Raw genomic sequence first — 15,721 nt, 5'->3', positions numbered from 1 at the left:
TGTATGTGTACATGTATGTATGTATGTTATACATTTATCATACATATATACCTGTGGCGAAGTTTAATTTATAAATTAGAAAACATAAGAGATTAATAACTAATAAAAATAGAACTATAACATATACAAGAATAAAATTTTCTAATATGTTTAGTGCTACAAATATCCATTTAATTACTTCTTTGTTACATCTCACACACCTTAATATTTCATTTTCATTCACTTCAAAATACATCCTAGTCTAGCTTATTTATCTTTACCCCAAGGTTTATTTAGAAGTTATTATTTAAACAACAAAGTATGTAAAGATGTTCTAGTTATTTTCTGCTTATTGACTTCAAATTTTTTTTTAAATATATTTTAGTTGTCAATGAGTATTTATTTATTTATTTATTTATATGTGGTGCTGAGAATCAAACCCAGTGATTGACACATGCTAGGCAAGCACTTTACCACTGATCTACGCCCCAGCCTTTGATATCAAATTTAATTCCACTGTTCTCACAGAATATGCACTGGAAGATTTGAATCCTTTCTTTGGATTATTTACTTGTTTTACAGCCCAGAATATGCCCAATCTTGGTAAGCATTCTATGTGTACCTGAAAAGAATACGCACTCCTCTTTGGTCGGGTAAAGTGTTAAAGAGTGTTCATTACATCAACTGAATGACAGTTTTTGTCTATGAATTTATTTTCTATCTATACTTTGGTATTGATAGACTAAGATGCTGAAATACCTAAGTACAATTATGGATTTGTTTATTTCTCATTCCAGTTCTATTATATACATTGTGTGTGTGTGTGTGTGATGTATGCACGCACGCACGCGTATTGGTCACCTTCTGAAAGAATTTAAGGTCCAAAAGATCTGACACTATTCTGCACCACCATTTTTAGATCATTCGTGGCAGGGATATATTTATGGGACAAATGAATTTATAAATAAATTTGTCAAAATTTAACCATTCTTCTATTTGTGGACATTTTGATTGTTTTCAGTTGTTCACTATAAAAGACTAAGATTATCACCTTATAACCAAATCCCTGTCACATCTTAATTTCCCTACAACAACAAAATACTTCCAAAAGTGGAAATGTTCAGACAAAGCACATGTAAACCTTGAAAGTTGAACCATTCTGCATAACTGCTCTCTATTAAATGGAAACATTTAAATTACAATCAGTAGTATGTATTTTTTTTTGGAGGTGGGGAATGTTGGTTTCCACTATAATTAACTCCCTCAGAAGGGATTTGAAAAATCAGAAATAGCAAAGCAATCACCTTCTACCTTTAATAATATGGATGCCCGCTAAGCCATTGAGAGCACAAACTAGTTGCCGGTGTGCTTCTTCACACTCAGTTCCACACTTCTTCTGCAAAGATGTCAATAGCTCTTCCATTGTCATGGTGCTGAAAGAAAAGACAGATTGTTAAAAGTTAGAAAGGAAATCCTAACTGTTAATTCAATGGGAGAGTTACATCATGCAAGATGAAGACCACAGGACTCTTACAAAGAGTCTATAAGACATCGTCTGCCTTGTTCTCTAGTTCCCTTTTACCATTATAGCTTGTTAACTTAATTATTTTGTACTCTTAAAGCACACATTCTATCTGATCCCATCATTCTTTACATTTTTCCCTATTTGTCCAGGGAGAAAGGAACTAGAAAAAAATCTTCCTTAAATGCAAAGTACAATATGATATATCTGAACACCAGGCCTGGTGGCACATGCATATAATCCCAGTGGCTCAGAAGGCTGAGGTGGAAGGATCCTAAGTTCAAAGCCAGCCTCAGCAACTTAGCATGGCACTAAGAAACTCAGTGAGACCCTGCATCTAAATAAAGTATAAAAAAGAACTTGGGATATGGCTCAGTGGTTAAGTGCTGGGTTCAATCCCTGATACCAAAAAAGAAAGAAGGAAAAAAGAAAAAAGTACAATATATTTGAAAGAGTACGGGTATCAGAATGTAAGACTGAGTCTGAATTTCAGCACTGCAATGTAATTAATTAACCTCCTTGAGCCTGATATGTTTTTTGGTCTGTAATTAAAAACAAAAATCCTTCAAAGGTAAGGTCAAATGTCACTTCTGCCAGAAAGTCATTTAACTTTAACCATGCAATAAAATTGTTTGCACAGCAATTTGTATGTGTCTTTTATGATATTTATCATATATGCCTTATATTACAGAATCTCATCTTTGATAGTTTCCCTATTTGTCTATAACTTACTTAAAAAAAGAACAAAATCTAATCCTCTTTATATCTCTTAGGACACCTAAATAAGTTTCTTTTAATACCAGGTGCTAAAAATAGGTCAGTTTCTGAGGTAATAGTCTGATTTGCAAAAATATTTCTGGGGTGACAGGGTATTATAGACACAAATTTCTTAATCATTTTGGAAGGAAAAAAGAATTGAAGAGATACAGTTAGCACAATTGGCAATCTAATTCCCTGATGTGGGGAATCAAGAAATATAATTAGAACAAAATTCTTTTAGATCTGGAGTAAAGCTAAAAAAACTTCAATTAAAAAAAAAAAACTAAAAGAACCCCAACAATAGTGCTAATTTTAAAAGAAATTTTCAAAACCATAAAGTCATTTTGATTAGATTCTTGTTCACAAATAAGACTTCATACAGAGAAAAACCAACACATGACTAAAAATAACTGACAACTCAATTTTAAATCTCTAAAATACTGTGGGCCAAAGAGGTAACTGCTTAAATACTGTCTATTATCACAATCTCATAAACCACAAGATGAGGAAATTGATAATAAAACCTTTTTTGGAGTGGCAAGAACTCTCCACGAACAGCCTGTGGGTGGCAGCAGGCCTGTCTGAGCCTCAGCAACGGATACAGGATGGAGGTGACAGTCCTTCTGTCCAGGCTGCTGAGTTTCAGAGCCCAGTCAGAGATCTTCCTGAGTTTTACCACTGCATCCTGGCAGCACACTTCATGCTGACGGTGGTAGAAATGTCTTTCCACTGGAGAAAAGTGGAGCCAGTGTATTTCTTCAGTCTGAGGTGGTATCTGGATCTGTAATGAGGAGTTTAAAATAAAAATAATTCACCTGAAAGATTCAACTTTTCATCCCAACTCCATTTTTTTCTTTTTAAACTAATATCCTTAACTGATGAAAACATACTGACTTGGTCAATCACATCTTTCTTTGCAGACCTCCACAGTATCTTGGCAATAAAGCTGTAGAGGAGCTGAGGATTCTTCTTGCAGTAGGGGCGATACAGGAGTCGAATCCACCAGTGTTTGACACAGTAAGGTTCAATACCAAGAAAGACCACTAAACCAAAAAGATCTGAAAAGAAAAAAGTCAAAAGCACACTGAGGTTAACTTTTTCATACTTCTTCGTTACTATTTTGAATAAGCACTTCCACAGACATTACAAAGCTCATAGCACTTTCTATAAATTTAAAATGCACAGGTGATACAGAGAATAAATACTCTCTTATCTAAAATTCCTTATAACCTTGATCTAGTAATTTCATTTCTAGGAAAAAACCCAAGACAATAATAAAAAATATAGATAAGACTTACTCAGTGATTCATAGCAACATCTACAGAATAAAAATGAGTAAAATAAAGAAAAATAAGTAAACTATAGTACTCTCATGAAACAACAATTCTTCTTTTCTAATCTAGCAGGCCTTCCATTCATTAGCTTTAGTACATGGTCCTTCTTATATATATCTTTTGGTTGGGCACATTCAATATTGTATTTTACTTTTCCCCTACTTAACATATCCTAATAGGCATTTTCCATTTTTTTATTTGTGATGAAGATTTTAATGTATAAAAACTGCTTAGAATAAAATATTAGGTGAGGGGGAAAAGCAAACATAAAATTATGCATGCAATGAGTAAAAATATAAAAATATGTATACAGAAAATACTAGATGTGGTTTTGTCTTCAAAAGAAGGTTATGGGTAAGTATAATTTGCTTTATGGTTTTCTGCTCTTCTGCTCTGTTTTATATATATTCATACACACATAGACACCACACATATATATTTTTAACAAGGAGCATGTATTCTCTTCAAAAGGCACAAAAATCATCTAACTCTCCCTATAATATCTATTTGAATATAAACAACAAATATTTAAGTTGAATCAAGTTACTTTCATGGTTTCTGGGAATTAGAAACATCTGAAAGAACCAATACATCAGTGCCTACATGCAGAAATCCAGATTTATATGTTAGCTTAAATCAATCCTACTGCCCATGTGCTACTCCTTCTTCATGGTCTCAAAAGTGTCTCGGATTCTACCTGCCAAAATCAAATTCATAATCTATTACCCAAATATGCTTTCCTTCTAGTGTTATTCACAAGTGAATAATACCTCCACCATGGATTTACACGTCAGAAATCTCAGCATCTCCTGATCTATCATTAATTGCTCGTTTCCTTATCCACTGTTTATTATTTCTCCAGGACAACCCTAGTCTAAATCTAAAGAGCTAGCGTAACTTGCCTAGATTACTTATTATGTCCAATCATCTGACATCCTAATATTCACTCTTGTCAATCTTCTACACCACATCTCTACACCACTGTAACTAGAGTACTTTTGAAATACAAATCTAACCACAAATGACCCCAAGCCACTGTATTGGATTCTTTCAATAGTTCCTCTTTTTCTTAAGAAAAATAAACAAAATTCTTTATTACAGCCTATAAGGTTTTCCACCATTGCATCTATACCCACCTATTCAACGTCTTAGTTCCTAATGCTTCCCCTGCTCTTTGTACTCTAGCCACATTGATCATCTTTTGGTCTCCTGCTACCATATGATCTTGATATTTTCTGCTCCTCTGCAATGGAGAATTCTTCCCTTACCTCTATACCTAGCTCATGTTTTGGATCTCAGCTCATCTGTCACTTCTTTCTGTATCCTTAGTATGTGATGTCTTCTTTAAAAAACTTCAGTCAGAATTTTGTTAATTTTCTCATTGTGAAAGTTATCTTGATTACAGTTTAATATCTAAGTATGTAATAAATGTGTCTTCCCATTAAAGCTGTAAGCTCAATAACGTAGGGGACTTTACCTGTTTTTGCTCACCATGATATTCTACAAAAACTAAATGAAATGATAAATGCACTACAAAGAACTTATTTTAAAGTCAACAGTTTCAAAGAAACTAAAATAAATAAATGACTAAACAAATGAAAATTAAAAACAAAAGCAAAAGTGGAAGTAGCTATCATTCACTAAATATTTAACAGGTACTGTGTACTAAATGCTTCATGTATTTTATTAAAATTCATATTTAAAACACATTATTTTACAAATGAGGAAAATACATATTTGAATGTTTAAGCAATTTGCTTATGAACATAAATCAGTAAGTCAAGATGTGAACCCAGGTTTAGATATTCCCAAAGTGTAGTCAGTTTTCTTGTGTACTTGACTTTGAAAGTAGATTGACAGTATTTCAGCCTGAAATCAGCAACACACTAAAGGCCTGGAAAATCATGGAATGAAAATATTCCACCCTCATTTCCTTGCTCAATATGTGGCCAATTTGAGATTTGTTAAGATTTTTTTGGTTATTGCTAATTAATAGATCATCAAATATATAATTTATCTCTGAGTTTAGTATAGAGGTTCTCAACTGAGGTAGAAGTAGAAGGGTGCAATTTTGCTCCCCAAGGGATTCACAGCAACATCTGAAGACATCTCTTATGGTTTAGATATAAGGTGTCCCCCAAAAGCTCATATGTGAGTCAATGCAAAAGGATTTAAAAGTGAAATGACTGGGTTATGAGAGCCCTAACCCGATCAGTATGCAAATTCAACTCTAAGCAGGTAGGGGGTGGCTGGCGGAGGTGGGTCCCTGGGGCATCTTTGGGGTTTATGTTTTGTTGAGTTGAGTTTCCCGCTTCCTTTCTCTTTCTCTCTCTCTCTCTCTCTCTTTCTCTCTCTGATACAAGATAGTAAGTCATGGGCAAGCTAATATTCTCAAAGTAACAACTAGAAAAAATACAATTTTAAGAATACATCAAGTTAAAGATGCTAGAGAGTATGGAAGCAAAGAGGAAAGAGAAGCAAAATTCCAGAAAGTTTGAAAAAGCTGCTTTTTTAGGTGACTTGGGGCACGCAGAAACTTTTGGGCATGATTATTTTATTGTGGATAGAGTCATGGGTATTTACTTATGCAAAAACTTTCCAAATTTCACATTTTAAATAGTTTTATTATGTCATTTATACCTCAATAAAATTCAAACAACTCAAAAAACCTTCTTTTTTAAAAGAAATTACTCAAGAATTTTGTTAAATGTTAAGTGCTCAAAACACAAAGCAATATCATATACATTTTTAAAATAACCTACCCAAGGAAGTAAGGAACTGTTCTTCATATTCTTTCAACTTTAAATGAGAAAAAGTAACTCTGATAGTTACTCCAATCCTCTCTGTACTGTAGTGCCACTGATGCACTCTGATAGTTACTTTTTTCTGTATCCTTTCAGCTAACTTTTGCCATGAATAATACCTTAATAATACCTAAATATCTATATTTTTTGTAGTTTTCAAATGTGAAAGCAGACACCTAGTTAGGCTGTTTAGTAAGTCTGATAGGTATCTTAATGCAACATTCAAATTATATGAATATTTAAATATACGCTTATAATCTTTCTAGCAATCATGTTACTTTCTAAAATTAACATCAAAAATTTATCGTTTTTCAGGTCACAGTAATATATGTTGAAGTGTTTTTTATTAACACAATAAAAAGTCACACTGTTGAAAACAAATATAATACATAAAAACCTGAATTTTCAGAAAAGTAAATTTTGCCTTAGTCAGCTTTTTCACTACTGTGACTAAAAGCCCTGACAAGAACAACTTTAGAGGAGGAAAGGTTTATTTGAGGGCTCACGGTTACAAAGGTCTCAATCCAGACACCCGGCTTGGGGCTCAAGGTGAGACTGAACATCATGTGGAAGAGTGTGGCAGAGGGAAGCAACCACATGATGATTAGAAAGCAGAGACAAACACTACGCCAGATACAAAATATATACACCCAAAGGCCCGCCCCAAATGACCCACCTCCTCCAGCCACATCCTACTTGCCTTCAGTAAACCACTGAACCACTGAACCACTCAACCACTCAGTTAATTCCATCAGGAGATTAATTCACTGATTAGGCTAAGGGTCTCATAACCCAATCATTCTCCTCAAAACCATCTTGCATTGTCTCAGACATGAGCTTTGGGGGGACATGTAATATCTAAACCATCACAAAGATGAATAAATATTATTGGACTATGTACATTTGAATTTTATAATTTCACTATATTTTAATAATAGCTTTTCAGGAAATTTATCATATAAAGTAACATTTATTTAAACTTTCAAATTTAAGTATTGAAACTTGAATAAAGGCTTTAACCATGTGATGTTTTTCTATGGACAAACAGTATGAGTAAGATTAATGTAGAAACATAATCTGTGTATGGAAGAGAAGAAGGGCCTAGACAAAAAGAATGATTGAAGGGATAACAGTATATGGTTACAGTGTGGCATTATAAAGCTATTAATAATTTGTAACTTTTACAATTACTAAAACTATGATCTCACTATTTATGGATTCAGACAATGAACATTATGGTCCCTATTTTAATAAGACAGCCAAATGCTATTATCCTTTTTGTTTTCTACCTACCACTCTGGAACTCTAATTAAAGTTCAATTCAGACCAGTACCTATAAATTTTTAGGTAAATATGATAACTGCTATAAGGTAATTTCTTTAAAACCAAAAAAGTTACCCAAGTTCCATTTAAAGAGATATACACTTGAAGCTATTAGGAGTGAACTCTAAATACATGTTCACTTAAAATACGGATTTCAACAAAAGTTAAGTGTGATAGTACTGTTCCCCTCAAAAACTGTTTACAAATACATGTAAACCGTGTGGAAAACCATACACTACCCTCCAATCCTCTCTGTACTGGAGTGCCACTGATGCACCACCGATTAATTCCACTCAAACGCTGGGCCATTTCTGCAGCCTGGTGAGACAGAAATATGAAAGAAAAAGAAAGAAAAAAGTCACAGGAAGAATGCAGAAGTCAGGGATACATTTACCCATGAAAACAGCCCATAAATAACTATACTTAGGTAGGACACACTGGCTTTTAACAATTATCATGCTCAATGTCGAATCTCATTAATGGGCCATCTTCCAATATAGTCCTTCCCTTGAATGAGAGGCTGCCTTGTGCTACTCTAAACTGTAGGGATAGTTTAAGCATGCAGAGAATAAAAAAATTCTTGAATGACTAGTATATCCCCTATACTGCTCTATACTTCAGATGTAAACCTCTGTGGTAGGGGATATGATACATAAATCAGCTCAGGTTAAAGACTGGTCAAAGGAGACAGATAGAAAAAAGATAAATGATAAAGGTGAAATTAAAATTCTGACCTCTAAAGTAGCATTTTTTTTTATAAACATATGATCTCTTAACAAGTAAGACCAAACTGCCAAAGTCAGCAGAAATTCTTTTTAAAAGCTCTTAAACAGTTTAGTTTGATTCGTATCATCCATAAATTGACATCTTATCCAAATATTCAGGAATATTTCCATACAGAGTATGGATTCAGAGAGAATCAAAATAATTCCAAAGGGCTGTGGTATACAGAATGTTTAACAGCAAACTCTCAACTAATATCAATACTGTGGGTTAACTATCCATTAGCTATTTAATTTTAGTACCCCTAATTCACTTTCCCTTTCTTCCCCAATCCTCAAATGATTTTGCAGACTCTTACTTTTACTGCAGGACACTCAACCATCTGGGCTTCATCAAGGCATATCCTCCACCACTCCACAGCTACTAGGGGGCTGGGAATGGCCATATAGCGTTTCTGGTTCCGCAGGCGACGCCCATCCTCACTATTGCTATGTGGGATATCAACATAGTTCAGTTCTGAACGAAGAACATCATAGGTAATGATAACTATATCCTGCTCTGCCAAAAAATGAGGCTGTAAAAAGCCATGTTTCTTCACTCCTTGATATACCTAAGGAAAAAATCAGCACCAATACAGTTATTGCAGAAAAACTTGTAGACAAATGAAGTATTCATTTATTCATACCCTTACCAAGCCCTTTCTATTTGCCAAAGATCATATGTGCTGAGACAACTCGCATACCTGTCTACAGAAGGACACATTTCAGTGTGGTGAAAGACAAATAACATGAGCAATGTAAAAGGACCTATAACAAAAGTAAATGTGTTAGCATTGCAGTGGAAAGAACTATTCTGTGGCTGAGAAGGTGAAGACAGAGAAACTAAAATTTAAGGTAGACTTTGAAGAACATTTAGGAGTTCTTGCAGATGGAAAAAAAGGAAAAGGATGATAGGTAGGTAGATGGAAACAACAGCTGTGTGAGAACATAATGGTATGAAAAAGTAAGAGCTATTATTTACAAAATGCCTTTAATATTTCAGATACTGTGCTAAGCATTATCTTCAAACTTCAACAACAATCCCATTAGTTGTTGTTCTTATTCCTGTCCTGCACATAGAAACATCAAGTGGTTTGCTCAAAACAGAAAGAGGTAAGACTCAAATCAAAGTTTTGCCTATCCATACAGAATAGACCTTTTCAATGGCAAAAACTGTGCTTTACTTATTACTGTATTTTCTTCTACGCCTAGATAGTGGCTGAAATATAGAAAACCTACAATAGTTGCATGGAAAGAAAGAAGAACAAAGGTAGAGAAGAGTACTAATATTAGTAAACAATAACACTGAATAACTATTTACTATTTGCCAGCACTTTATCATATCACTTAATCTTCATAACAGGTCTAGGACAGGATACTATTTTCAGAACTTAGCACAGTTCCTGGAATATAGTAGGTGCTCAATAAATATTTGCTGAGTGAGTAAATTTTTATTTTACCAATGAGGTAAACAAAAGTTTCAGAGAATGATTCTGGAGCCAAAAGATCAGAGATCAGACAGACAGCTGCAATTACATAATGCTGCCTTTGGGTTCTATTTCTCTCTGAAAGTATAGATGCTTACAACCAACTTTTTTGGTTATATGATCAAAACATTTTTAAAAAACTTTCACATCTTTATACTCAAAGTGCTTTTTTTTTTTTTAAAGTTTTTTTGTAGTTGTAGATGGACAGCATGCCTTTATTTTATTTGTTTCATTTTTATGTGGTGCTAAGGATCGAACACAGGGCCTCACACATGCTAGGCAAGTCCTCTGCCTCTGAGCTACAGCCCCAGCCCCTCAAAGTGCTTTTAACTCCTGAGATTCTCAAGTCAGAATAGTCCCCTGTTCTATATTTTATTTTCAATTTCCTTTTAAAGCTCTGATTTAATATCACCATTATACCAGTAAGTTAATTTGGGGGATAAACAATGAAACAACAAAGATTATAAAAAGTGAACAAAAGTTTACATCTTTCTATCCCTCTTTAGCCCACACTGCCTCACCAAGACTCGAAGAGATGAAGACCTCACATGGCGGTTGATCTCATCCACCCACTGGTGACAGATGGAACTTGGAGAAATGATCAGAGTTGCCCTTGTTGAGACTGGATCCATTGCAACAAGGCAGTGGGGGCAGTAAAAAGGTTTAATCTTTACATTCTTCTCTTCATAATTCACACATTTTGCATGTTGCCACAGGTGGCATTTCAGGCACTGAACCCGAGGCTTCCAGTCTACCTGGTCAAGTTCACCACAAATGCACTCAAAGCGATAATCAGAGGTATTATAGGGACTCACAATATCAGAACGTGGCATCTCATTACCAGCAAGGTTCAGAGATTCAGCATGGTCCTCTGTTTCTTGTTCTTGCTTAACTTCAGAGACACATGCACTTTCAGACATGGTAATATCAGTAATTTCAGACTCACTAGTAGCTGGACAGTGACTTTGTGAATCAGGATTGATGTTAAGCTGACTTTTTTCTTTTTTTGTGGATGGAACAGGCTTTTTCCTCAATTTACTACGATTTCTCCTGGTCTTATAATAATAATAGTAAGGATCATCATCATCATCAGAGGTGTTAGATGGCAAGTATTCGGAATCTGTATCCTTGTTCCCTGATTTTCTGGGTTCTTTCTGAAGTTTCCTTGGACTTCCTACTGTCTGTGAATAAAATATAATTTAATCAATTTATTTCAACACAGCTATATTCTTGAAATTAAATCCCCAACTTCATGTACATGCTTTTACAAAAAATTCAGTAGCTAGTCTTTATTATCATTTTTTCCTGAGGAGAATCATTTCTGATAAATGGCTTCTAATCTACTTTTCGGTAGTCTGCAGGGGAACAAGAAGGAGGCTCTACTCTTGTACAGTAAGTACCATATGCAAAGAATAAAGATCAGAAAAATAAAGGGAGTTACTGACATTCTGATATTGATATCTTATAATATGCTGCATATGTAAATCATAAATATCCAAACTCAGCCAATTACAAAAGAATAAAGTACTTAAAAAAGCAAGTTAATCTACCAGGCATTACAATTAACACATAAATTCCTTCTAACTTTCCCTTTGATGCCTGTGTCGTTTTGCAATTACTTGGTCCCTGGTCTCAACAGGTCCCAGGACAGTAAAAGTAAAGCAATATTGCAGCAATGACTGGTAAGGGTATATAATACATGGGGGGTATGACAAGCAGGTAGGTGACAGGACAGCTTTCTCCAAGTGTTGTCAGAAATGAGATCAAACAGGATACTTAACACAGAACCAATGGTATCAACTGGAGGATTTTTTTTTTTTTCCCCTGGTGGCAGCAATACTAATAAAAGCACCGTAAACTGCAGTCTTCTACACTGCCTGGGATAACACTAGAAACTACCTACTGCAGGAAATTTTTTTCTACTTTTTTTTTTTTACAGTAACCAAGCTGGTGGCTTCTTATTTTGACTGGTTATCATCAGTCTTTTATTGATTTGTTTGTGAATATTGTATATATTTTCTTAAAATCAAATTGAAATTGTTGGACCAATGAAATCAACTTTATAAACAAATGCAAAAATTTTATAAGATGGTAATGTGGAAATGAGAATTTTATATAAATGATTTGAAATGTATACAATGTGATACACTAACTTTAAGTATTGTAAGTACTTTACAAGTGTACACAAACATTTTAAATAATGCCAGCAGTATGATGAGACAGAGAAGTGATCCTAAACTCTGTATTATGTTTAACCAACAATTTTATAATTCACACCTACTTGAGTACTTATGTGCTAAGCATTCTTCTCTGGATTTAATGGTAACCAAAATCAAGTTTCTACTTTTTCTTAACTAGAAAAAGATTTTTTTTTTTAAGTCTTCACACTAGAACTTCAGTGTCATTGTCAAGGTGAGATTTGTCAACTTATTCTGTAAGGCATTACACAGATATATAGGTACCTGCTTTTTTGTTTTATCACATATATCCTCTTCCTTGTAATTCTTTCCCAATGTAAAAGTTCCAGAAAAACCATGGCCTTTTATCTGTTTCACAAGACCTTCAAAAATTAAACATTTCAGCATCCGTTTCAGAAGACTTCTGTTTCGCTGAACATCGTATCTAAATATAGAACTGACATACTTGTAGATGGAAAGGATGGAAACTCCTTTTTTCCCATTCATTTCTTTCACAGCTGTCAGGATCATTACCCGTGTAGCTAAATGCAAAAGAATATCCTAACTCAGTCAAAATAAATAAAAATGAAATGGGAAATAAAACTCAGTTCAGTTTAATCTGCATTGGGGACTGTGTTGAGAAAAAAAGAAATCAAAGATTTACTACTGTAAAATAACCCTTTGAAGAATATGTAATAAAATTTTATCTCCATATACTAAGAAATAAATCTGCAACAAAAATAATCTAAGGAAGAACTATTAAGGTTAATTTGTTAGTCTTAAAGAACAACAATCAATTCAAATTTATAAAAGAAAATTCTCACAATTACTTGGTATATGACATCATTTTAGGGAAACACTCATTTGCTAACAAGAACCTAAAGTAGCGATACTTGTGAATAAACAAAGCTGGGTTCAAATTGTATTCTAAAGAACTACCTGGATCAGGTCAAATGAAATAATATTTCTTAAATTTTTCTTAAGATATTATGACTCATTTATACAATATATAAACAACTATAGAAATAATTATTTATAATAATTACAAGATTATCTCTAAGAACTTTAGGAACTACAATGAAAATCACTTTAAGAAGACAATTTAAGAAATATCATACTTACGGGGGCACTGAACTTTTTCTTTTGGTTCAAATTCCATATTCTGGGTTTCCATGGCTTTTACTTTTCCTCCAAAACAATGTGATGGGATGAAATAATTCACCACTTTTCCCTGATACAAACAACATTCAGTAGTCACATATTTGCTTCCAGTATTCTGAAGTGTTTATTAAAATTAATACTCCTTCCATTAAGAAAATGCAAACAGCTGAAAATAATTATGAAAGAAAGGGCTAAATACACTATTCATACATACAAACCTGTTTTTTATTTCAGAACCTAAAATTAGCTATTTTTAAAATATGCACATATTTCAGGACAAGGACTTCATAAGTTTATTTCATATAACAATCTACTTACCAAGCTACCTATATCTTTTAACAAAGTTCTAATATTAGATTCTAAAATTTACATACCTGGGATTTGAGTAATTTTTAAATATAGCAGTGTTTTAAAATATTTAATGTTAATGTGGATCTGTGTAGTAGTAACAAAATATTTGAGGAGTCAATAGTACTTCTGCAAAGGAGTTTCCTTGCCAATTACTTGGAAGCTTGGTAAGTGATCACATATCCTCTTCCTAGTTGGCCAACATCACTTGGGGAAACCCTGCCAGGTCACAAACATCCCATTCTCTGTGCCCACTTGAAGTTAACTAACCACTAATATCAATCATTAGCTATGGAACAGAAAGTGTTGACTTGAATGCCAAGCAAATGGTCAACAAATGATGCCTTTTGAGAACTAATGTCTCCCACTTTTCCTCCTACCTCAGGAAGAGATAGAGCATCTTGTTTGACATCTTGTCTAGTATGTGTTAGAATCAGAGCCAAAACCTCCACTGTCTTTCCAAGACCCATCTCATCCGCTAAAATTCCACCAAGCAACTGTGGCCCAGAATGTGGGTACTCACGGATGATGCTAAAGGAAAAAAAAAAAAAAAAAAAAAAATCAAGCAAAATACATCATAGTAATGTATAAAAATTATACTTTCCTAATTAGTGTTCCTAATGAGAACTCAGAAGAAACGCAAAGTTATATTTGAGCATGTAACAATTCAAATTCCTAGATCATAAATGAAGAAAAATAAAGTAATAAAAACAATAGTAATAAAAACTGCATGGGCTAACAAATAAATTTACAGAAACAAAAGTGGTATTGATAAATACTCATCATTTTTTCTCTTTTATATTTAAAAGGAAAATATATCTGCTTTCTTTCTGTGACCTTATGAATCTGTGAATAAAAATAAATATGAAGAGTGATAACTACTGACTCATTATGTTTAATTATTCCTAAAACTCTTATAATACAAATTGATAGATTTCACGACAAATCTAAAAACTGGGCCATAGTAAACAAAGTAACTTTTACTTAAAATAAAAATTTCTCTTTAAATCTTGATAACTAAGCACCTTATGTCTATTATGTTGTATTCCTTACTAAAAATGGCAAGTACTATTAATTCTGCATCTATTTTATCTATAAAAATATCTAATAAGACTTCAACTTAGTATTCCTTTTGGGGGCTGGGGAGATAGCTCAGTTGGTAGAGTGCTTGCCTTGTAAGCACAAGGCCCTGAGTTCGATCCCCAGCACCCAAAAAAAAAAAAAAAAAAAAAAGTATTCCTTTTGGGTACTGCCAAAACTGAGGACATGTGTTACAATTTCATACAGTTTTACATTTATTTTTAAATGAAGTACATAAGTAAAATTCTGCCTTACCAGCCAGTGTAGGGATTATAAAAGAGTTTCAAACCATCAGATGTAATAATCTCTCGCCATAAGTGGTGCAGGGAACTTTCTAAAATAAATAAATAAATAACCACAAGAGTAAATTTGTTTCCCTTTCTGTTAAATAATCACATCAAGATAAAAATAAATAAACAGTATGGATACCCTGGGATACTAATTTTGAAGACACATGTTGAGAAGTCTCATTCAGGAAAGACCACATAATTACCACACAAATAAAAGTCTAAAGATTCCTCCAAGTCTTTTCTTCTAATATTATTCTTTAGTTTCTTTGCTTTGAGCACAAATCCATATAAGCAAGTAATAAAATGGAAAAGTTAACTGTAGCAAATTGCACAAGGTTAACAGGAAAAGAAAGCTAATGTATATACCCAACTCCTACCTGATAGCTACCTTATCTTATATAAATCATTCAAGAAGTTCCATAAAGTTTTAAAATAACTCAGCAGACATATGCTAGTAGACTTGTACATTTATCTGAATCCTACCTGATGTCTTATGTGGGCTAGAGTCAGGAAAGAATTACTTGAGGAAAATATATCTAAAAGTACAATTCTTAAAAGTACTGAGTTTGTTCCCATCAGAATCTTCCACCATCTTTCTTCTTAATATTTTAACTTGTTAAAACCAACTTCCAAAGAGGGAGTGTGTCTCTACCCATCAGTAAAACCCAAGTAATTTTTTGTTGCATTCCTAAGGGA

The 15,721-nt window shown here is 33.6% G+C and overlaps 1 protein-coding gene across 4 annotated transcripts in view; it reads right to left on the bottom strand.

Moving 5' to 3' along the window:
• The window catches only part of Shprh (SNF2 histone linker PHD RING helicase), an 84,528-nt gene that overhangs the window by 53,072 nt on the left and 15,735 nt on the right, over positions 1-15,721 (bottom strand). For 3 of the 4 annotated variants that reach the window (XR_007109410.1, XM_047557719.1, XM_047557720.1), the window contains exons 5-14: positions 14,991-15,069; positions 14,036-14,186; positions 13,269-13,377; positions 12,432-12,688; positions 10,491-11,150; positions 8,803-9,054; positions 7,961-8,039; positions 3,155-3,318; positions 2,785-3,041; positions 1,291-1,412 (exon numbers count right to left, since the gene is read on the bottom strand). Coding sequence is in view for 3 of the 4 variants with exons in the window: in XM_047557719.1 (XP_047413675.1) it covers positions 1,291-1,412; positions 2,785-3,041; positions 3,155-3,318; positions 7,961-8,039; positions 8,803-9,054; positions 10,491-11,150; positions 12,432-12,688; positions 13,269-13,377; positions 14,036-14,186; positions 14,991-15,069 (2,130 nt within the window). In the remaining variant the exon portion in view is untranslated. Of the gene's footprint in view, positions 1-1,290; positions 1,413-2,784; positions 3,042-3,154; positions 3,319-7,960; positions 8,040-8,802; positions 9,055-10,490; positions 11,151-12,431; positions 12,689-13,268; positions 13,378-14,035; positions 14,187-14,990; positions 15,070-15,508; positions 15,528-15,721 lie in introns of those variants that run through there. The other variant, XM_047557721.1, reaches the window with a different exon arrangement.

The sequence above is a fragment of the Sciurus carolinensis genome, chromosome 7, assembly GCF_902686445.1.
Source record: "Sciurus carolinensis chromosome 7, mSciCar1.2, whole genome shotgun sequence".
NCBI lineage: Eukaryota > Metazoa > Chordata > Mammalia > Rodentia > Sciuridae > Sciurus > Sciurus carolinensis.
The sequence above is the reverse complement of the archived record's forward strand: the minus strand, read 5'-3'. Positions and strand labels throughout refer to the sequence as shown.